The 23,415-nt window shown below is 41.9% G+C and overlaps 1 protein-coding gene across 4 annotated transcripts; it reads right to left on the bottom strand.

Moving 5' to 3' along the window:
• Window positions 1–1,743: 1,743 nt before the first annotated feature.
• map2k7 (mitogen-activated protein kinase kinase 7) lies at window positions 1,744–22,409 on the bottom strand. 4 transcript variants are annotated; one of them, XM_025908178.1, is made up of 13 exons: window positions 22,219–22,409; window positions 20,061–20,108; window positions 16,656–16,800; window positions 16,240–16,306; window positions 14,247–14,360; window positions 12,738–12,857; window positions 12,420–12,527; window positions 12,161–12,340; window positions 11,466–11,546; window positions 10,230–10,372; window positions 9,833–9,878; window positions 9,576–9,711; window positions 1,744–7,202 (listed from the first exon to the last, which is right to left on the bottom strand). In XM_025908178.1, exons 1-13 carry the CDS (start codon window positions 22,340–22,342, stop codon window positions 7,057–7,059), a joined length of 1,458 nt encoding a protein of 485 aa, XP_025763963.1. In that variant the 5' UTR covers window positions 22,343–22,409; the 3' UTR covers window positions 1,744–7,056. The 4 variants fall into 4 exon arrangements, 3 of the variants coding, with proteins under 3 accessions (XP_025763963.1, XP_025763964.1, XP_019215213.1); XR_003220543.1 differs by having other exon boundaries at window positions 7,070–7,202; window positions 9,306–9,711; XM_025908179.1 differs by lacking the exon at window positions 20,061–20,108.
• Window positions 22,410–23,415: the final 1,006 nt, after the last annotated feature.

The raw sequence follows: 23,415 nt of genomic DNA, 5'->3' as shown, positions 1-23,415 counted from the left end.
TGACTGAAAGGTGATCTTACTGTTTATTCCTGCGTAGTACTCGCCATGATCTGCTCAGTGGGAGCTTTTAATCATATGAGTAGAAGCAGAGTCATGTCAAGTCCTGTTCTGTCTTGTCATGCATGCAATTGTGGTAAATTTCCCTGTGAGGGGAATGTGCAGACGCTACAGGAGGAAGAGGAGGAGATGTCTGTCTGCCTTCACTTTTACCTTCACTTTAGATGGATGGAGTCACGAATTAACCATGATTAATCATATTTTTTTGGAAAGACAAGTTCAACGTTACTACACTCACCCAAAAATCACGTAAAGAAACACCTAAGAGACAAAGTTCACTGACATCTATCAGTCTGAGAGCTGACATCTGAAAACGGAGAGAACTTGGAACTACGGTGAATCTTCCCAGGAGTGATCAGCCTTTTAAAATTATTCCAAGAACTCATCAGTGACTCTTGGATGGCTCTGAATGGCTCAAAGTCCAAACTTAAATCGAGATGCTTTGGCATGACCTTGAAAAGGCCATCCATACTTAAAAACCCTCCAGTGGTGGAATTAAAACAATTCTGCGATTAAAAGTGGACCTAAATTCCTCCACAGTGAGACACTCATTACCAGGCACTGCAAATACTTGGTAGCAGTTCTTGCTGCCTGTTGCTCTCTCTGTGTGGTCTATTTCTTTCTGTTCATGATTGCTACGGTTTTCTTTATTAAATGTTAACACATTTTTCTTGCTTGTTCTACATTTTCTTACCAGAAATCTACAGAAGTAAATCCCCTCTGTGTGGAACCAATAAAGTCTTATCTTCTGTTTGAGATGTGGTGGAACAGCAGATTCACATTACAGATGTGCAGCCAATAAATCTGCAGAAACTGTGCGATGCTATCATCCCAGTGGACCAAAGTCTCAGAGGAATGTTTCCGGCGCCTCCTTACATCTATGACACGAAGAGTTAAGGCGGGGAGGAAGGTTAGATGGTTCAGTCCTAACAAGGTGTACGTAAACTCAGATTTATCATAACTTTGTGTTTCATGTAGTACAAATGAGGACAGAATAATTATCCTCTCCGTGAAAAGTGTTCTGGAGGTAGTAATGGCCCGGAAACACGTTTCCTGCTCACTAGTTGAGGATTTCTTTTCAAAATCTTGACGAGACTCACAGTTCCAGATTTACTTAAACATCCCCGCAACATAATACTCCCATCACCGTATCTCACTGTGCAGACTGTGTCCTTGGTGTACTTCAGTCTGGGTTGAAAGCGTCTCTTCTGCAGAAGTGGAGTTTTTTTCTTGGTCTGCAACCTCGCGGTCCATTCCTGTGCAGAGTTCTGGTGACTGTCTTCTTTGAGACTACAAGTCCTGACTTGGCTAAGTCAGTTGCTCATGTCTTGGCAGTTCTTCTGGGATCTTTAGGGACATCTCTTACCAGTTTACTTTCCAGAGTCTTTGAGTTGTTTCACTTCCTACCCATGTTCTGACACTTGGAAACGCTGTGAGCATCAATAATTCACAGATTTCTTGTTTTTGGTATGACGCTTTCTCAGGCGGCAGCTCAAACCCTTGCTGACGTTTTTGAGCTTTGTATAAATCAGAAGATAATTTTGTCTTTGCTGCTAATTTACACTGAACCAAACCCTACACTCTGACTACCTTGCATTGTGGGAATTGTAGGATGCAGGAGCTGTCCGTGACTCTCAGACAGGTGAGGATATTTCGAAGAAGAGAAAAATACCACAAGACACAAACTTTTTTTTATGAGTTTTTATTTATTTATTTGATTTTTGTGTGTTTTATTATGTTTTGTTTTTTTTTACTCCAAAGAGATCCTGAGGTATTCACAATATAATGGCATTTATTTTATTTGAAATGACACTGGGGAGGGGGGATGAAATACAGCTAAAAATAAAATAAAACAAACAAACCAACAAAAACCAAAAGAAAAAAGAAGAGAAAGGAAACAGGCAGTAAAGCTGTGTTGACTGATACAACGGTCAAGACAATAAATCGGTGCGTGTGTGTGTACATAAACGAAGCCTTTGAAGTCAGTCCTCTCCCCCCCTCACCACACTCACAAGCAAAATCGTGCAGTCGACACTGACAATTCAGAAGAACCAGGCAACAAAAACCTTTCAAACCTCGCTGTCATAACAACAAGCCAATCAGACCACTATTAAAGTAGCTATCACCAGCTATACATTTTTAAAGAAAGTCAGCGCTGAGGGTGGCATCCACTGATTAAAACCATCCAAATTCAAACAACTTAACTGTGAATAATGAGCGAAGCACTTGAATCAAACACACCATGCAGTTGCTCCAAACCACGAGGAGTCTGATGGGGTCTTCTGAGAGGGTAAACAGCAAACAAAATCATCTGGGAGTCACAGTAAAACCAAAAAGAGTGATTTTTACTGTGCTGTAGGTTTCTTCTTCTAAAAAAACCTTTTAATCTACCGAGCAGACTGTACATTAGTGTGGTGATCGAGCACGACATTTAGCTTTCTGTACACGACGGTAAAAATGCCAATAGAGAGTCCACTCCTCTGCCTTGTATCCTGTTTGCCCTCCACAAAAAAATAAAAAAAAAAATTACATATTAAAAAGAACCATAAAAAAAACAAAGACAAATAACATACAAATGACTAATAAATAAATACCAGTGAGAAAAATACACTGTTGAATCATCTTCTTGCTCTGTCTCACAGATTTATATGATTGATAAAATAACTGCTGTGACTCTTAGAAAATAAGGAAAACACCCAATATTCTCCTCCTGTCTGCACAACAATCTGCAACACAAAACAAAAATAAAACCATCACAAGTGCAACATCAGTCACAACAGTCTCAGCAATTTAAAAAAAAGAAAAAGAAAGCTCTGGTGTTTTACCATCAGCTCACGACTACAGCAAACCAGAAAGAATAATAAAAAATAAAATAAAAGAAGGGACAAAAAAAAAAAAAAAAAAACAACAAAAAAAAAAAACAGCACACAATTTATGACCCGAACTGGGGTAACAAGAAATAAACTGATCATGATATCTGATCAAAAGGAAAACAATATATAATAACAATCAAAATAATAAAAAAAATAAAAATACTATCAGACTTTGAGTTCAGAGGTTATCTTTTACGTGGCGGTTTGACAAAGGTGGACAGACCAACTACAGCGTAACGGGAAAAAACCAACAGCTCCACCTCGCCGATAAAAAGAAACCTTTAGAAAGACAGACCGCCCCGCTCTCGATCACCCACTTATTTCCTTGTTCAATTTGGTGTCATCTTTGCCCTGAATAATAATAATATTAACAACAATAATAAAAACAGTAATAATAGTAATTGTGATGATAATAAAAAAAACAAAACAAAAATAAAAGCTAATAATAATAATAATCACCATCAATAAAAGACTTTTGGTAGACTATTAACCATCACGTACACTCTCCACGCGCTCACGCGGCTAACTGGAAAGAGAAACTCTGTGCACACGAACGAGGCGAAAACAGGACAAACACTGTCTGCTAATAAAGATACAGCTCCTCCTCATCCTCCTCAACACATAGTGACGGGTCTGAAGTGAAAAAGTATGTTGGGGGGAAGAAGAAAAAAATTCTCTTTTTCTAATTACACAAAAATTCAACTTTTTTTGTTGCAAAAGCAAAAATACAGAGTACAAGTGTAAAAATCATAAATAAGAATAAAGTTTTGTGCATCCCCGTCCCAACCAACCATTGTCTTGGAAGAAAACAAAGAAACAATAAAAACAAAACAATGGCAGTTACAGCGGTGACAATAACATGCAATCGATATACTTTACAGCATTGATCTGTTACCTCCCCCCTCCCCCAAAAAACAAAAACAAACCAACAACAACAAAAAAAAACAAAAAAAACTACAAACCCCAGTCTGACCCCCCCCCTCGTCCCTCCCCGACCCCAATACATTCCTTAAATATTTGTCAGCTCATTCAAAACATCTCTCTTGCTTTCTCGCTGAAGCCGGTGATGTTAATCACACGGGGAGGGAGGGAGGGAAGGAGGGAGGGAGGTGGAGCTGGAGAAGGGGAAAATAAAAAATAAAAATGCATCGATGCCAATTCTGTATGTACACAAAGCATCTCCCCCCCACCTCACCAGATTAAAACAAAGTTTAAAAACAAACAAATCTGAAGCAAGCTGACATGGTTTGAATGACTGCATAGTGAAAATGATATTTGGTTTACTTACAGATGGGGTTACAACACGCACACGCGCACACACAGACTCCCTCACAAGCTAATATACACATAAAGCCACTATCGGCAGTAGCCAGCATTGCTGTGTAGAATGGGATAACTTTATACATTTGGTGGGTGTGTGTATGTCTAGTTTAGTAATCAGATGTTTAATTCCCCCCTCCGACTCTCACACAAACACACATACAAGCAATTACATGTGACAGGATTTAAAGGTGGTGTGTGGCACCGTCAGTCAACCAAGTGGAAATGCACACCAACGGCACGGTCGGCAAGTGTGTGCGCGTGTTTGTGAAATACATGTCAGCTTAATAACAGAGAACCTCGACAGCGGGAGACTGGGTCCAGCTTTATCACGAGTTAGCCGAGGCACACGCATGCACGCACAGTTCGGACACTGAGCGCTGAATAGGAAGTGCGGCGCGTACTGCCGAGCTTGTATTTGAAACTGCACCGATGAGAAGAGCTCAGGCTGCTGTGATGGCAGAGCACCAGAACCAGGGCCGTATATAATGGTTTTGAAGGGGGGGTTTCACCCGTCGTATGGAAGTGTGCACCACTTTAAATCAGTTCCAGCTCACATCCGGTGTCCGTATTAAAACCAGAGAATGGCTGAGCTAACGGAGTCAGGCCAACTCCACCTCACATCTGCTCAGAGGCCTGGGTCAGTGAGTCAGGATTAAGCCGGGTTTTTCTGCATTACAAAGCTGGCCCACCTTTAACTGGGACTAATTAACATGATCAGGTCGCACCGGAGTCATCATTCAGAAACATTTAACAGCTTGGACCGAGCTTACCAAACCAGCAACCTAATCAATCAGCATCTACAGATAATTTGAGTCTTAGTTTTTAAGTCTGAATTATCAATAAGTGTATTTTAAAGACGCAGCATCATCTGTACACATGACATTAAAGGTCAGTGTGTGAGAATATTGGTTATAAATCAATCATTAATTTCAGTTTGTGTTGATGAATCTTCTTAAATTATAAGGATTACTTTAACCAAGTAAGGAAATATGTGCTTCCAATTCCCATTATGCTTTATTTTCTGCATTACACAGATACTGTAACACTAGTGGATAATCACTTTCCTACATATCTGATGTCAGCTTGGAACATATTTCCTTATATGGTTATAAGGAGGTGGGGCTTAGAAGCTGAATCTATGCTGGGGCTGAATTGTGCAAAGCTACTGGAGTTGAATCCCTTACTAAAAATACGGAGTTAGAAATGAGCACAATATGTCACTTTTAATGTTTTACATTAACGGTATACCTCTTAACCTTTAACACCTTTTTTGCAACTTCAATAACTTGACTGAAGAGGAGACACTCAGATCGGTAAGCCCAGAGCTAACAGAGCCAGTTGTGTAGCAGCTGTGTGACACCGCTTATCCAGAACGGCTAACATTCAGGTGCTCAGTGATGCCAAGAGTCAGGTGAGCTCAGTTCCTGACCCAGGCCCGCGGTGAGTTTGAGCCAGCTGGTCATGTATTATTGCACCAGTCTCCCTCTGTACTGTATATGACACATACATGGGACATACTCTCCCCCCCCCCACACACATACACACACACATCCTCTCCCACTAGCTAGAGAGATTTCATATATAATCATAGCTAAGAGTAATCAATTATAATGTCAATAACAAGACTCATAATGATAACAACAACGCTCTTTTGTCTTTTTGTTAAGTTGTGGTCACCTTTGGTGTGAACTATCAAGGTTGTCAAGCTTGCAGGCGACCTGCAGACAGATGGAGGAGTGGATGGACAGAGTGTTGGATGGATGTGGCACAAAGCATCTGGACAGACAGACAGACCCGCCCACCCCCCAATCATATCTACACTGTACAGAGTAGTAGTGTGTAGTGCGGCATCAGGATATGACAATTAACTGCTTTCAATACACACAAGAGGTACATTTGAGGTGAGGCGTGAGTTAGTACTTGCGTGAAGCCAACCTTTCTGCACTTCCTTCTCTAATCTATCCAAGCTTCTCTCACTTGCTTTTGCTCTCTTCAGACTTGCTTTTTTTTGGTAACACGTGTATTGACATTGCATTATTTCACTTATTTGGCTTAAAAGAACAAGAATAAAATATTCGTCCTTTGGGGAAAAGAAGTGACAGCAGCGTCTAACGCAATAAAAAAAAAGTAGCAGCAGCAGCAATGCAAATAAATAACAGTCTGAACAGAACAGTAAACGTCACGAACGCAACACGCTAACTCGCTAAAATCAGAATTGGTAGGTTGGCGTAACACCATGAAAGCTCTTTACAAAAAAAAACAAAAAAACACAAGAAACAAAAACAAACAGCTAGCCTCAGAGCTCAGCGCTCCCGTGTGAAACCGCTTCCTCTCTTACACTTACTTCCTGTCACTCAGCTTGTCTCCGACTTTCCTTGAACCTGCCACCACGCTTTCTTTATCCTCCCCGTCACCTCACGTTGCCCCACCCCATACTCATTTCTACCATCTTGACAACATTCCCGGACCCCTCTCCGTCTCTCTGACTTCGCATTTCCCCCTCTCCGTCATCGCATCTCCTCTGTTCTGTCTAGCAGTGATTTGGTGTTTGTGGGATGTAGTCTGAACATCTAGCATGCTTTGGCTGTGGTCCCGCAAGAAGGGAGATAGTAGCGCTCTACTCAGTCGGCCTATGTAGACTTGCACTCACGTTTACACAGTATATGTACACACATCCTTTATATCCTTTAAGCTGGGGTCTCAAACTGTAACTCAGGTGTCAGTGGTCATCCTGTTTTCTTTTGTAGAAATAGAGTGAAAAAAAAAAAAAAAAAAAAAAAAGCTTTGAATGGGGATATTTTACCTAATCAAAGTAATTCTGCAAAAGGTAAACACTTCTTTTTTCCACCTCCTGGTCATCTTTTACATCTTGACTGTAACAATTTGCTGCTTTTCTTGGTCTCAGTATATAATATTGAAACCAAATCAGTCCAGTAATCCACTGTGCAGCTGAAGAAAAAAAGGAGAATTGGGGAAAAAGAAATTACTCAGATAAATCAGCAGAAATTAATGGCATATCATTGATATTTATCCAAAAGCTCGGTAAAAACAGGACAATGATCCAATATAAACAAAGTGGAATTACAGGCCCCACCCTGACAGTTTTAGCCTCCTAAAAAAACACACCAGCACTGCTCAGACACGCCTCCGTGGATTCTTAATATCTGAAGGTTTGCAGGAGCAAATCTAAATCTCTCGGCCTCCGCCAACAACCCACGCGCAGCCTTTGGTCTGATAACACTGTGGAGCACTACATCACACTAAGCAGCTGAGGCAGGCAGAGAGGTGGACAAAAGGAAGAGGTAGACGAACAGAGAGTGAAGTAAAGAAATGCTCCACAGGTCATAAGATCTACACCTTTTAAATTCTCTGTACAAAAAAAACAAAAACGCTCCCATTTTTTTAAAATCACCCAGCTGCTCTCTCTCTCGTAACATTTATTAAATCTTTCAATCTTCCACAAGAAGTTCAAGCTACATCCACACTAATACGTTTCATTTTAAAACCATGTTTTTCATTAAAAATCTGTCCACACTAAACGCCTGTAACACAATATCATGCTGTATATTTCACATACAACGTAAACAAGTGTAAACAGAAAGCAGTGGGCCGGTAGCTTCGGGAAAATGAGGCGAGGCCGCTTCTGAATGTAACACAAGAGACTGTCGCAGTTTCCGACTCCTTAAGCTTCTCCCTGTACTGTTCACATTCATGCACAGGGTCTGCTACAACCTAGCTTGATTGGAATGGGCTCTCCATTACAAACCACACCCCCAGCCAATATAGAGGTAACTCCAGAGTAGCTTTTCAGACCGACGGCATCAGAAATAAACAAAATTATGTGGCTTCAAGAAACTTTGTGCATGTTTGTGTTTTTAAAAATTGGCTCATAATTAGTTAAATTTCTGCTTTTGTTGAAAGTACAAATAAAATGACACGTGGCAGCTTTTTGAAGTGTTTTGAATGCTTAAATAAAAGGAAGTCTGACTAGTTCCTGATTAGTATAGCAAGTTCCCGCTTATGTCTGACAAAGGAGAAGGTATCTTATCATACCCTGCTGCCTAATTTACAGACCTGTTAACAGCCAAATGTGTGTGTGAACCTGGGCTATAGACTGGAGGTCGTTGCAAAGCCAATATGGTGACATTACGGAGCATGATCCAGGACAGCAGGAGTTTTCAAACTAAAACTGGGTCAGCTGCATTTTCAAAGTCACGCTTGGTGTGTGAATGTTCATCGCACATGTAGTAAAAACTACACCTTTTAAAACAAAAACATATCAGTGTGGATGTACTCGCGGCACGCACCGATCACCAAAAAAACAATACACAACTTCTTTTCCATAAAGCTAAAATGCAACGCTAATTTTTTTGTGAGTGTTTTTCATTGTTTCCCCCAACACAAAAAAATATGCTGTTTAAAAAAAAAACATACAAAAATAAAGAATTTCAAATTAAAAGCACAGCCAACAGATTAATCTGTTCTCGTTTGTGTGTTAGAGCTGTAGTGTGAAGGTGAATTAACGAGGAAACACAACCTCACTATTAAAAGCCGGTGAGTGAGTCGTTATAGTTATCCATACATAGAAATGCTCTCACTGACACACACACACACACACACACACATATTACATATAGATACAGCCTGAGAATGTGTGATGGTAGAAACACCTGAAGAATCATAATTGCACCAGACTTTGTTCTTTCCTCTAAATCGTTTATGTACAAGAGCGGCTTGTTTTTGCTGAAGTAGCAGATGCTTTGTTCCAGTGTGTAGTGACTACTCTGTTTACTAATCCAATGGCTTGGATCAATGTCGGCGACAGACAGACGTGTGTGTAAAACTACTGAAAAGAGGAGAAAAATGTAAAAGCACATACAAGCTACACACACAGTTTGTATGTGTGTGGCTGCAACACACACTGTGATGTGATGATAGCGTGGTGAGCGCTAACAGTGTCTAAACAAATGAAGCTCACTACAGCGTGCACCGCCCTCCCCCCCGACCCCGTGTCTGTCTGTCCAGATTCAGCACCCTAATAACCAGAACCACCTGCGTCAGCTATCCATCCCTCTGTGGCTCCATCGCTTCATCTGTCCATCCAGAGTCCTCCACTGAGTCTTCGTGCCTCCCTCCTCTGTGGGATCTTCAGGTCTCTTCTTCCCCGGTGGACAGATGGACAGACAGGATGGGTGTAGCGCTTGGCGTAGCTGCGGACGGCTAGACTAGAATAGACTGAGTCTGGGCTTGGCAAAGCTAAAGCTAGGCTAGTCTAGCGTACGGCTAAGCTCACGCCAGGCTGGTCGAGGCTAGGCTACCTACTGAAGAGCGAGTGGAGTTGATGCTGATGGCTGTAACACTGGCTGCTGCGAGGCGACTCGGTGCGATCCATCACCACCTGAAACCAACCAGCCACGTCCACGTCGAGCACCTCGTAACGCCGGATGAAACTATGCTCCTAAAATGGAGGAGAAAAGCATAAATGTTGCATTTACTTACAGTTGTGCTTTGAGTAATTTAAAAGATCTTGGTCGACCATTAAAAAAATAAATAAATAAATAAAAAAAATGGCGACTCACCAGCAGCTGATGGTATTTTGGCCTTTTTCTGTGATCCTTTGTGAGGCTATAGAGAGATAAATGCATTTTACGCATTTTTTTTAATAAACTTAGCAGCAATATTATGTCTATTGCACATTTTGTTACAGGAAAATTAGGCATGTGTTTTACAGAAGTGCACAAGAGATCATAAAGACTGAAATACAAGACAAATAATAACAAAACACCCATTTAAATATACACAAACTGCACCACAGATGATCACATTCATGCACACAGATGAATTATAAGCCTGAGAGAACAGAAACGTTTACTCTTAATGTGGACACAGCTGTCCAGTCATCACCCTGATCACATGATGGCTCTAGAGTGGACTGCTGTCAGTGAGCACCAGCTTTACAGCGCAATTTTCACTCACCAGTCTTTGACAAAGGACTGGAAGTCGAGGGAGAAACCCATGCCGAGAGGCAGGAGAGGAGGGTCCTCCTGCAGCACTTTGGTCAGAACCTCAAAGTCTGTCTTGCAGTTCTTGTAGGGAAACTGTCCTGTAGCCAACTCCACCTGGAAGATCCACAATAAACCTGTTAATGCCCTCAAGTGAGCTGCAAATAGAACAAAAGCATTTCTGTCACTTTGTACTTAGGAACGGTGGGGCCTTGGGCTCAAAAACCAATCTGGTTATAACAAACTAAAGAAACATGATAAAAGTAATAAGGCAGAGAATGTATCCATTTTTAAATATCACAGGTCAAATTTATGCACTCGTGTTGCGTTGCATGATTTTTCTCATTTTAGCAGAACAACAATTAGCTGCTCACAGAAACTTATTTGCTAATCTAACAATTTGGACATGAACAATTTTAGTTTTCACGCACACACAAAATGCTACACACTGGTCTACACTACTTGTAATCTGACCTACTTAACTCCCAGTATTCGCACCTACAAGAAACCGATGCAGTTATGACCACACTTGTTAAAAATGTTAGTCGATTTGCGACACGCTGTTATTACCACATCTCATCACTGCATCACCTCATGCAACTAGGGCTGCCACGATTAGTCGACTAGTCACGATTACGTCGACTATTAAAATCGTCGACGACTAATTTAATAGTCGACGCGTCGTTTGAAGCTTTGTAAGATCCCAAAAGACGCAGGAATAAGTAGTAGTATTTAAGAGTGTAATAACGGACTGAAACAGAAGATGGCAGCACTGCATGTACAAGGATGCCAGCTGCCGTTAAACCCCGAAGAAGAAGAAACTGTGTTCCAGAATTCATAGCGCGGCCCAGCGCAGTTGTCAACAATGGCGGCAGCTAGTTAGTTTTAATATTACAATTATTATTCTTTCTGGGTCACAAAATAAACGTTTAACATATTTTCAGGTGTACATTTTACGTCCAATGGATGCATGATCTGATTAGTCGACTAATCGCAAAAATAATCGGTGACTAGTCGACTATCAAAATAATCGTTTGTGGCAGCCCTAGATGCAACATAGCTGCACATTCAAACAGCTGTTTTAATGTGAATGGATCTGCCATTTGGTTCTTATTCTGCAACTGTCTTTCAGTGTCATCGATGTAAATATTACGACCACGGGCACCATTGACAGTCACTGCAGCACCTTAGACTGAAATGACAGACTTACCAGAGAGATGCCGAGGCTCCACACGTCTGCCCGGATGTCATAGTCAGGTTTGGTGGGATCTGGAGGGTCTATTCTTTCAGGCTGCAAGAATGAGGAAAAAAACCAAAAAAACCAACAGGCAACACTAAGGTTAGCTGTCCCGAGAGTGTGTATCGTGTAAAGCACAGCCTCATAAACACTCTCAAAGTTTTAACACGTTCGTCTTGTGCTTTATCTTACACCATCGTGACAGTCACCACTGAAGCTGCTCTGTGGTTCCCTCACTTAGTTTGTAGTCAGTTCGTCTATAGTTGATTTATTAGAAACTTCTACTCTGTCACCAAGTTATCCTCCATAGCACTGTCCACAACAAAGCAGCAACAATAACAGGTTCTCAGGGTTGAATTCTAAGACACCCAAAAATCAAAGTAAACTAATGAGACTACCCCCTTCGGGGATCTCCTCCCAGATCTGATTCAGGGCGTCGCTTAGCTCCTGGACAGCCTGAGGTGAAGCCTGGTGGCATCAGACTCAAATATAACATAACTGATTAGATGAAACTAATTAACAACCATCTCGGCTACTTAACTGACCAGATCAATATCACAGAAGCTTAACCGACTTGATGCTAAAGTGTGTCTTAAAGATTTTGAGCAGTGTACACACATCCCCTTAACAGCTCTAAAGGTAACTGTAGACTGTGTGTTTTCACTTACTGCCATGTAGGCAGCACAGCCGGCGCTGCGGGTCTTGGCCTTGGAGTCGACGAGGCGTCCGCTGATGCCGAAGTCGCACAGTTTAATCTGACCTTTAGCGTCTAACAGGATGTTAGAGGGTTTGACGTCCCGGTGGATAACGCCATGTTTCTCTTTCAGGTACAGCAACGCTTTCACTATCTACAGAGGACACACAGAGACTGTAAGAACAAAAATGAACATAGGAGCAGAGTGGTTTGTGTGTGTTCCTGCCACTTACTGCCACTGTCATCTTTCCGAGGATTCGCTCTGGGATGGGACCCTGGATTCTCTTCTTTAGCTTCTCAGCACAAGTTCCCATCAGCTCCATGGCGATGAATACATCCGTCTGTGTACACACACACACACACACACACACACACACACACAGACACACACAGTTAGTAGCTAAGGTCTGTAAGCTTGGGAGTTCACTAAAATAAGAGAGTCAAAAACACCCTGGGTGCAGATATATAAAATAAACCTGGGGCTGCACTGTTACAGTACTATAATTTTATTGCTGTGATTACAAACAGTTAAGTATTTTGGGGACACCCACGTTGGTCACTATGGCGCCGTAGCACTGGATGATGTAAGGGCAGTCATGACTCTTCAGCACCACGTCCAGGTCCATCAAGATCCGCTTGTTCTCGTCTTTGTTTCCTGTGCGACGCATTTGCTGATGACACACAGACAATGTAAATGAACACAGGCACTACGCCGGGTGTAGGCTTTAATAAAACAAAGGCTCCTCTGGTGCTTTGACTGACTGCCTAATTATTAAACATCCCAGAAGGGCTACAATTAAATGATCTCATTAATAGCCGGTTTGTTATATGGGGCTGTAACTGCTCATTTGTTGGTAAACTACTCACAATTAAAGCACAAAGGAAAATTAAAATAGTGAGACTACACTGAGCAGAGCCTTCAATCTCTTGGTCTCTGTTTGGATTTAGTCCGAGTATTTTGATTATGGTACCTGAAGTTACAGAATGTGTGTTCCCATCATCTACTATGAGCAGACAAACACGTTTGAGCTACAGTTAGTCATAAAAACCCTCACATTAAGAAGCGCAGTTTTATTCAAATTGCAAAAACCAAGATTAAAAAATAAAATGTAGGCGTTCATACAATAAAGGACAAAGTAACTGAGCTGGGATCCACATTTCAGCCGGCCAGCCATCCAAGAAAAGGAAGTACAAATAAACGTGTTGACGTGAGTGTTCACAGCATCTAAGCTAAGTCGCCATAACGCTGTGGTTTCAATCTAGTCCAAAAACTTCTGAGAAGCGGAGGTATCTGCTCTGCAGCAGACACGTGTACGATTGTGTTTAGCGTGCAGATATTTTCCACGGTTTACAAGCACAAACACACGACTGCAGCTGAGGAGTCACCACAGCGGGTAGCGCCACATGTTTGACTTGGCAGATTTTTATGCCGGATGTCTCCTCCTGGGGGTCGAAGCAGGGATCTTTCACGAATCACTACTTTTCCTGCCTCTGTCATTAACATTTTAGAAAAGTCACCATTTATAAATTTCACACAGTATTATAATGTCATCGAAAAACTATTTTTATCTGCAGCTGCAAACACTTTAAAGATGGCTGGCCAAGATGATGTTTGAGAGCCAGTATCAGTAATTTCCTGCTCCTTTAACTTTCTGACAACGGGGAACAAAACGAATGAGTACAACTACATTATGAAGCGATGTGATGAATCAGGCGTGTCCATCCATCTATCCTGATCCGGGGCTGGGTCCCAGCTTCACTCTTACGCTGAGCTCTCTCTTCACCCGACCCCCTTTATGAGCCACCAGAAATACTGTAAAAACCTTGACGCTGAGGTGAAAGTCACCAGGATTCAAATTTGTGTAAGATTTTATAAATACACAATGGTAAGAATTTCAAAATCCTACATCGCCTCGTTCTCCATTTGTTGCATTATTATCAAGTCTTGCAAAGACAAATGCAATATTTGTGTGGATAGTGTTTAATTTTGCTCAGTTTTGACTTTTTTTTGGGTTTGTTTTGTTTTTTGCCCATTTAAAAAAACCAAACAACTATCTTACTTTGACCGCAATGACATGGCCCGTCTTCTTGAATCGCACTTTGAAGACTTGTCCACAAGTCCCGCTGCCGATCTCCCCCTCGCTGATCAGGTCTGTTACCTCTGCTGGATACCGCTGAAACAACATTTCAGACTCTGTGTTTCAAGTATTTTAGTGATTCAAATGTTAAAACAATACAAACTCTTTAACAACCTGAAAACTTTCTGCATCATGCAGCAACAGTGAACTGCTCTGTGATACTTCAGAACAAACGCTTGGATCTGTGGATCAGCCAAGGCTAAAGAAGAGCAGCACACAGTGAGAAGATGCGTAATTGCCTTGCTTTGTTAAAAATAAGTCACTGTTGACTGTGCTGTAGTGAGTGACAGCTCACTGAGTGCATTATGTAGCAGAGCCTTTGAGCTAATGAGAAGAAGAGCAAACAATCTGCAGAGCAGTAATGAGTCACATAATTTTCTCAAGCATCTTCAAACTCCGACTGGCACTCGGTATGAAACTAGACCTGAAGGCTGGAAGAGGGAGAAAAAACACAAACTAAACAAGGCCAGACATTATTCAGCAAACAGCAGACATGCCAAGGTTGTTGCTGGTTTGCATGATGCTCCGTTTCCTGTCAGATAGTCTGTGCACTGCCCAAGAACACGCTCGTAATGTGGACCCGATTTAACATGGTCCTCTATGCTTATTGGAACAGACATACCTCTGTATTAAAATACACTCAGACAATTTATTAGGTGGACCTCTTCAACTGCTCCTTCATGAAATTTCTAATCAGCCAATCACATGGCAGCACTTAGGAATGTAAACATGCTCAAGACAACCGGCTGAAGTTCAAACTGAGCATCTGAATGGAGAATTAGGTGGATTTTGAACATGGCATGGTTTTGGATGCCAGACAGGCCTGTGACATTACAGACCACATCAAATCATCTCAAACTGGTTTCTTTCAGTGTACTCAAACGACCTCCAGAGTCACCAGGTCTCAATCAAATAGATTACCTTTGGGATATCGTGGAGACTCGCATCACGGACCTTCAGCTGACAAATCTGCAGCAAATGTGTGACGCTGTCAGGTCAACATGGACCAAAATCTGAGGTTTCCAGCACCTTGTTGAATCTATGTCAGAGATAATTCAGGCACTTCTGAAGGCAGAGGAGAGCCCAAGCTGGCACTAGCCTTTTTCCTGAATACTGAGAGATTAAGAACAACTTAATCAGCTAGCACACCTGTGGGAAATTACCCTAACCCTACTAAGGGCACGTCTTTGGACTGTGTACGTGGTGAGAGCGTGCGTACATACACACGCCATGTAACCTGTAAGTATACCGCACCGCAATTAACAAATACGTCTGGCTTAATCTCTGTATATTATTAGTCAGTTAGCCAGCTATACCACCCTGAGCTCACCTGATCTCAGAGGCTAAATAGGTTTGGGCTTGGTTCCTATTGGAAGTGGGAATACCAGGTGCTGGAAGCTGTCGTAGAGCAAATGATCTACTACTTGGAAGGTTTGCAGTTTGATCCCTGCCTATTCCAGTCTGCATGACAGTATCTTTGGTAAACACGTTGGAAGTAAGTGTGTGTGTAGAGTCAGATGTAGAAAAATGTGCTTGTGTGAATGAGACACACTGATTAAAGTGATCTGAGCACTCAAGTAGAGTACTTGAGTGCTATATAAAAACCAGTCCATTTACTATTTATTATTTTCCTACTTTCTCTGTAGTACAACTAACCAGGCCCGTTAACATGATGTAAATCTTTGGGGGGAAAAGAGGTCACAATTATAGTTTGATTCATGCCTGAGTACCAGACGCTATTTTTTTAAAAATTGTTTTTGAAGAAGATTGAGCGTTGAGGTTTGGTTGCAAAAACAGCATTTGCTAAAAAGCGTCAGCTCACAGAGTTGAATTTTTGTTGACACAAAGCAAAAGCCACATCACGTCTGCGTCCTCATTCTGAGTTTCACTTCTCCAACTATAACATGCGTCTCACCTGCCCATCGATCTTCAGATAACCCGTCTGTTTCATGATCTCCTGCAATTTCTGGTCAATCTCTGCACTGCGGGGGGTGGAGGACAAAAAGGAAAAGAAATCAGTGTCAGGAAATGCAACAGGAAGTGCGTACAACCTACGCTGCCAGATGAGAGACCTGACTCATAAATGGAGTGGATTACTGAGCGTCTCTTTCACCCACACTCTGCATGTAGATCCATAACACACAACATCATGACCTGTCACAGAGTGTGTATCTACTCTTTGTGTTCCTTCTTTGTCTTACAATGTAAAAAAGTTACTGATTTATTAATCAAAACCATTTCCTTCATTACAGGACCACGAGGACACAGTAAAACCTGTAAATGCTTTTTTTCTTTTAATCAGAACAGCACATGTTTAAAATCTGAACGTACTTCTCTAGGCTCTTCTGTAGGCCATACGGAGGCGTGGGCAGGGTTAGCATGTGTCGTGGGCGGCTGGGGTACGGGTGGTGCTGAGGCGAGCTCTCTGAAGATGATGAACGGCTGCCTCCATCATTAGCCAGGGGCAGCTGGAGCGCTGGGGTAGAGGGGATATGACAAATTAGACCCTGAAAGGAGAAGATGGATGATGATGGTACTGTTGGTTAAAAGGATGGTAGCTACTTAAAGCTGCTGACCATCAGTAAAGAAGGCGATAATGTGGCGTTTTTAATCTTATCCCCTAAATCTGGTATTCTGACTGTTCTCTGCACAATAAAAGAAAGATATGACCTCTTGCTGAGGTCAAAGAGTTTGCTCATTACATCGCTATGACCTAGATCCTGCACATTATTTAGTCATTACTGGAACTTTTCTTTCCCGTCCTCCCTGAGTGTTACAGCTTTGTTTTGGTTTCGCTGATGTCCTGACCCATCGTTAAAACAAACAGGACAGTTATCTCAGAGCACTATTCTCAGAGAGAAACTGCACCAATTTAACGCACAGTTGGGGAGTCACAGTTTGTTTTTAAGAGGAAAACTACAAGTTCATTACAACAGGGGTTTCATTTTTACCGCTTCAGGCCACGATTTTAAATATGAAAGTATTTTACTCATTACAGCGGCCGCTGAGATCTTAGAACGAAGCGATCTAGCGGGAAACGGTACAAGCACAAACCCCTGCCCCAAAAAAGGTTGTTAATTAGCCTGCGCTGCAAAGGAAAACCTGAACCAGGGGGTCAACCCTGTAATGAGGAAGCACATATTTAATGTGTCCTTAGATTGTCAGCAATTTTAGATTTTATTAAGTACTGATTTATCTTAACCATAAAACCAACTGCGGGAAAGAAAACTAAAACATGACAAAAAAAAATAAGGCGACAACAGACTGTAGTATCAAATAAAAGCACTACTACTTAAATAAAGTCAGGCAGCACTATTTAACTTTCCCTGGCTTGAACGGGGACTGAACACATGGATGATTAGTGAGAGCAAATACAAATGAGAAGTCACATTTTCATCTTATTTTTCTTTTGATAAATGTAAAAAACAAAACTGCAGACGATTTTGCAATATTTTGGTTAAACTGTTAAAGCGCTGTAGGTGTGGTTTGACTGCAAAGGAAATCAAAACAGTGAATACCAGATGCTTCTAGCCCTTTATAAAGATAAGTCCAAATCATGCACTCAAGGACATGTTAAAACTCCACCAGCCTTGTAATATCAGGTTCATATGCAAAACAAGCACAAACTCATCCTCCAATAACAGACGTGTTAAAGAATTTCAGGAAGAAACAATCTGCAGTAGTATTAGTACCGGTCATGCACCAAATTCTCAGACAGAAAGTCAACAGCTGCAGTGACCACCCTGAACGTAAATATTATTACAGACAGGTTAACAGCAATCTCCCATCATCGTCTTACAGGTTCGCAACCAGTTTGCAACGCATCTCAAGGACCATGCAGTGTTGTTGTTAATACGATTTGGATCTTTTTTGTAGAGAGCCAGTGGGCGTTTGGATCCGTGAGTCACCTGTATGAATGAAGCCTGTAAGGGGAGAACCAGTTAGTGAAGGAGAGGAGGGGGTTAGTGTAACAAGAAAGGAGGATTCAGGCGGTCTTTGGCACAGATTGCATCTCCACAGTTCGACTGGCTCCAGATGGACGGATGGGAGGGTTGATGAGCAGACAGAGCGAGGGAAGGGAGAGACGCACAAACACAGATACTCGCAGGCACTGCTGCACCGCCTCCTGCTCACACAGTGCCGCTGCAAAAGGAAGGGGAGGGTGCCAGAAGATGAGAAAACACACAACATCAAACGATCCGATGTGAGAGAGACAGAAGAGATTCGGCCAAAACTGCATAGCACAGAGTGAGGCTGGAAGTCAGACAGACAGTCACTCTTGGACAGGAAGGCAAGTCTTCAGTCGACACACAAAGAAAACAGAGAGAGAGGGAGAGGGGAGGCCGGAGTGCTCGCAGCACTCCTGCAGGCGGACCAGTGGGGATGCTGGATTAGAGACTGTGTCAAACAAAACACAACCCCCCAAAAAACCAAAAAAAAACCAAACCATCGTGCCGTGCAAAAAAAGCCACATGCACCGTGATTCTCTGCCTCCAGCGAAACACAGGTTAATCATCTGACACATGTCCACACGCACACTGTGAACATTAACACATACCAACACTTCCCTGCCACTGACACAGACACGCATTCACACAGAGGGAGGAGCAGAGATGGAAAGATGGAGGGATGATGTGAGTGTAGAGGAGGTGTAAATGACTGCCGAGATAAAATAACAGTGCTGGATTCATAAACATGGATTAAACCGATTCAGCTGTAGAGTGACCACACGAAGCAGGGACGCACCGATCCAGCTTTTCCAATTTATCTGCGCTAGCTCGGCGTACGAAACACAGGCTACTGTGCATAGCTCTCATTTACAGTTGCAAATACTACAGTTGTCCTTTTCCTCCTCACAGTCCAAGCGCCTCCTTTTACTGCTCCTCACAAACCCGTATTGGATGCGAAGCTGTCAGGATACAAATGAAGTGAAATAACTGTATGGAGTTGATCCCTGGTTTGAACTCACGTCAAGAAGGGGAATTCAGAGTAAAAGTCCCAATCAAATATGTGGAGCTACCCGCCAACCCTTGTGAATAAGAGAGCTGCTGAAAGTTGCTTCAACAGAGATGACAGAAAACACGTTTCTTTGTATGAAGTCCAGGAAAAGCTTCCAAACAAGTGTCAGACTTAACAATGATAACAATGGTTAGAGAAAAAAAAGCATCGACTTGTTGGATCACAGTATTATCACCATTATCCAATATTTAGATTGTATGATCGGTGCATCCTTATTGAGTAGGAAATAAAACTGGATGTTTATATGCTGGACTGCTGATGGTAATCCATGTCTTTCACATAAGTTACTTTTATGAGTTATTCAAAGTCTATTCTAGTCTGCCAAGACAAAACAACGATATAACCCCATACTAGACGGTGGTCAGATTGAACACTAGCTGGCATCTGTAAATACAGTATCATATTTCTCACCATAGCCCTATCCATTCAACCTCTAAATTAAACGGGATGTTAAGAGAAACGTGGAGAAAGTCGTGGTATCGAGGTGTTTTTTAGGCTTTACTTGCAGGGCCAGAACAAAGAAAACTAATGAGAATGTAAGGACCAGCCAAAGTTATTCTTGTCTTATAGGGCTAAAGAAGTGTGCATTTATATTAAAAACAAAAACAAGAAAGAGAGAAGATGAAGGAGGAGGGAGTGGATGATGCAATGGAGGACAAAGGTGTTGGTAAGGTGGGGGGAGTGCAGTGGCAGAGAGAGCGATGGATTGAATGATACCTGCACGCTGGGAAGGGGCTGGAGCAGGACTGAGCTGGATCACGATGACTAGACGGAGGAAAGAAAATATACACACACACGCACATTACTGCAGTGTTCTACTGAGACAATCGCACATGTTTGCACACACACACACAGTCAAAAATCACAAAAACCCCTCAAAAGCAAACAAACAAACAAACAAAAACCTCACCCCACCACACACACATCACTCGCTCATTTCTTCACAACATAACTTGAGTGGTTTAAATTTAAACTGAACTTTTTCTTATTGTCTATTAATCTCATGAAGACTAAAATCAATTACACTGCACATTAATGAATCATAGTTTCTCTCATATTTTCTGTGGCACTCTTTTCCCAGGATTCAAAATAAGGCCACGTATTGAAGGTGCAAGAAAAAGTGGGTCAGTAGCTTACTGTGTCACTTCATATGAAACCAATTAAATCTGAAAAAAGCTCCATCCGGCCTCCTCATAATCAGCTGTTTTTTCTTATACAGTAACTTTAGTGTGTTTACTGAAGCCATGCAAAAGTTGACTGTCATTCAGTAAATACTCTGAGGTACAGGCCCTTAAGTACACATTGGTGGGTGATTTCACCATTTTCGCCTAAACCGGAAAACCGCAGTATTTAAACACTGGAGGAATCATATTTCAATATTTTGTCCAAATATTAGACTAGTGCATCTTCATTCTGTAAAAAAGAACATTTTATCTCCAGTCAGTATGGAGTGGGGATAAAACTTATCTTGTTGTAGTTTTTAAAGAGTTATTGTTGTTATTCAGTCAATTTATACTTGTGACGCTATCAAGAAAATAAAGTGGATTAAAAAGCACAGAGGGCCTGTCGTGTTGGAAAAGTGTCATGATGGGCAAGTTTTGCATGGCTTCATTAGACATTAATGACGCCAAAGTTAAAACAAGTGATTCTAATGGAGTCAATCTGGGAGGCAATCAGACTTTTCATGTAATAACACAAGGTGAAAAAAGCCAATTTTGCACCTTTTTTGGCAATAAATCAAGCTTTAATCTCGCAGAAATGACCTTTATCACCAGGATTTGAATCTCCGGGTGCACCTTTTTAGCAGGTTGTAGGCTTCAAATGAGATTTCAACAATAAGAAAAAACTTCGGATTTAACCCTCTCTTTGTGACAACATAATCAGCTTCATAAAAAACAATTCAAATAACAGGAGGAAAACGAAGGTTTGTGGTCTCGAACCTAATGAACGGACAACAAGATCTGCAGAAAAAAAAATGATAAGGGGTTCAGATTGCTAACACTTTGAAAGTCTGCTGGTAAGAATGTAAAGATAATGAAGAGCTTTGGTGTGTAAACCACAGCAGAGGCAGGCTGCAGACCTCCCTGCTGCTTGACTTTTCTCCTGAAAGGGCCCCAACATCACTGCTAACACCAGCTTCTGTGACACAGAGTTTGTGTCCACTAACACCCAAAGAGCGCTTCATTCAATATATGTGCGACAAATCTCAATTTTCACAAGATATGTTACGCCGCACCAGTGTTTGCCACAACAGCTAAGCCGTAACCTACGTAAAGTTAGCGTATCCAGGGCTAGCGTTATTTAGCCTGCTCAAATTAGCATGTTTCTTCAAGATCAAAATGGCAACTAAAATAAAGTCTATGGCAAAAATCACGATCAAATGTACTGGTTACAGGTTGTAAGAGTGTATAGATGCTCTGCGGCTGACTGGCAGGACCACAGATTTTCATGCGCAAACTGAAACTGCATTAAATTTTCTGACGCTGGGCCCCGCCACAGACTATCAGAGAGGCTGCTAGCCTGCTAGCTTAGCATGTTTGACAGGACAGAATCAAAACAGATTCAGGGACACGTCTACCGGCAAGATGTTTCGTAACATCGCTTCGGTTTGTACACTTTTCCTTTACGTTACTCACTACAGAAAATGTCCCACTTATTTAATTATTAATTTGGCAGTAAAATCAGCGGACCAGCCTGAGTCTGTGTTTGTTTATGTAGCTAGCCTGTTAGCATGAAGGTAGCAGCAGCATAACAGCCCCGACTCCTTCCCTCCGCTCCTCTCCTCTCCCCCCGCTCTCCGGCCCCGCAGCTCCGATCTTTCCCCGTGCTATTGTGGCCGTTACCGACACCCCGGTCCTCCCCTGTGGACACTCACTCGGCCTCGGTCGTGACCGCTGTGGACTCATGTCGATGTTGAGGTCGATTCTCCGGCGAGCTTCTTCATTCTCCTGCTTTAGTTTCTCCTCGATTCGCGACAGCCTCTGTTCCAGCGACGACATCTTGAAAAATTGAGCACCATGTAGTTCCCAGCAGAGCTCTCGACTCCCCTCTCTGGCAGGCAGGCCAGCAGCACACTGACTGACTGACTGACACACACATATACACACACATATACACACACGCTGCAGTACACACGCTCATTCTTTTTTCCCATAGATTCTTGGTGCCCACCTAAAGAAAATCACATTTTATACCCTAATACTGTTAAAAACAAATATTCTTGGTAGCAATTACCAATTAATTACCCATTTTCAGGCTTGGAAAAAAACCCCTGTTACTGGGCAGCAAGTAGAAATCAGAGTTTGTTTGCATTTTAGGACGCGCACAAAATGCACGTTTAGGTGTTAGTTTCAGTACAATTTGTGATATAAGGATAGCAGCAAGACTGAAAGGGAAGGTTTAAAACTGGTAGTCTGACCTACCAGACTGGGTTGGAGTTGAATATGCTCAGATTTTCAGGGAAATAAAGTCAGCACATGAATATTTAAGAGGAAAAAAAGAGACATTTCTTATGATTAAAGTTGTAATGAAAGTGGGCTGCTGCTGAACAGGTAGATTACACCAGGATTTTATAGTATGTACAACATCCTTATTGTTACAGCTGCTGTTCTCAGTACTTCCACCCCTCGATGCAAGATATGAACATCAATCTAATCTAATATGAAGTGTTCAGAGTATTTTAGATATAAAAACCACACAAAAAGATTCCACACATGTTATTCATGTTATAATTTCCCTGCAGGTAGTGGACATTTACTGAGATAATTTGAAGTGAAATGATTTATTTATTATTACTAGAATTTACTGTTTACATGGTGCTGAGAGTACATGAGGATAAGATGCAGATCGGCACTTATCATTGCGGATCCAGGAACTCCTGTTTCTAGGAAAGGCCGACCATTAAGGACCAGTTCTGATGTTTTTCCATTAGTGATGCTTTCTTCTTTAGCAGCCAGTCAGAAGTCAGGGAGACTCCAGGAGTTGGTGCAAATACAGCGAATCCAGTTAAAGTGATATGTTTGTTCACTAGTCCTGTGATAAGGTTAAAACTGCCACAAGGAGTCTTTTTTCT

The sequence above is a fragment of the Oreochromis niloticus genome, linkage group LG6, assembly GCF_001858045.2.
Source record: "Oreochromis niloticus isolate F11D_XX linkage group LG6, O_niloticus_UMD_NMBU, whole genome shotgun sequence".
NCBI lineage: Eukaryota > Metazoa > Chordata > Actinopteri > Cichliformes > Cichlidae > Oreochromis > Oreochromis niloticus.
This window is presented reverse-complemented; position numbering and strand designations above follow the sequence as displayed.

Excerpts from the sequence above, each read along its gene's own strand:
- map2k7 (XM_025908178.1), bottom strand. The coding sequence starts at position 22,342 with ATGTCGTCGCTGGAACAGAGGCTGTCGCGAATCGAGGAGAAACTAAAG. Across the intron at positions 14,361-16,239 it reads ATCTGAAGATCGATGGGCAG|CGGTATCCAGCAGAGGTAAC; the intron begins GTGAGACGCATG and ends ATGTTGTTTCAG. Across the intron at positions 9,712-9,832 it reads CAAAATACCATCAGCTGCTG|GAGCATAGTTTCATCCGGCG; the intron begins GTGAGTCGCCAT and ends CCTCCATTTTAG.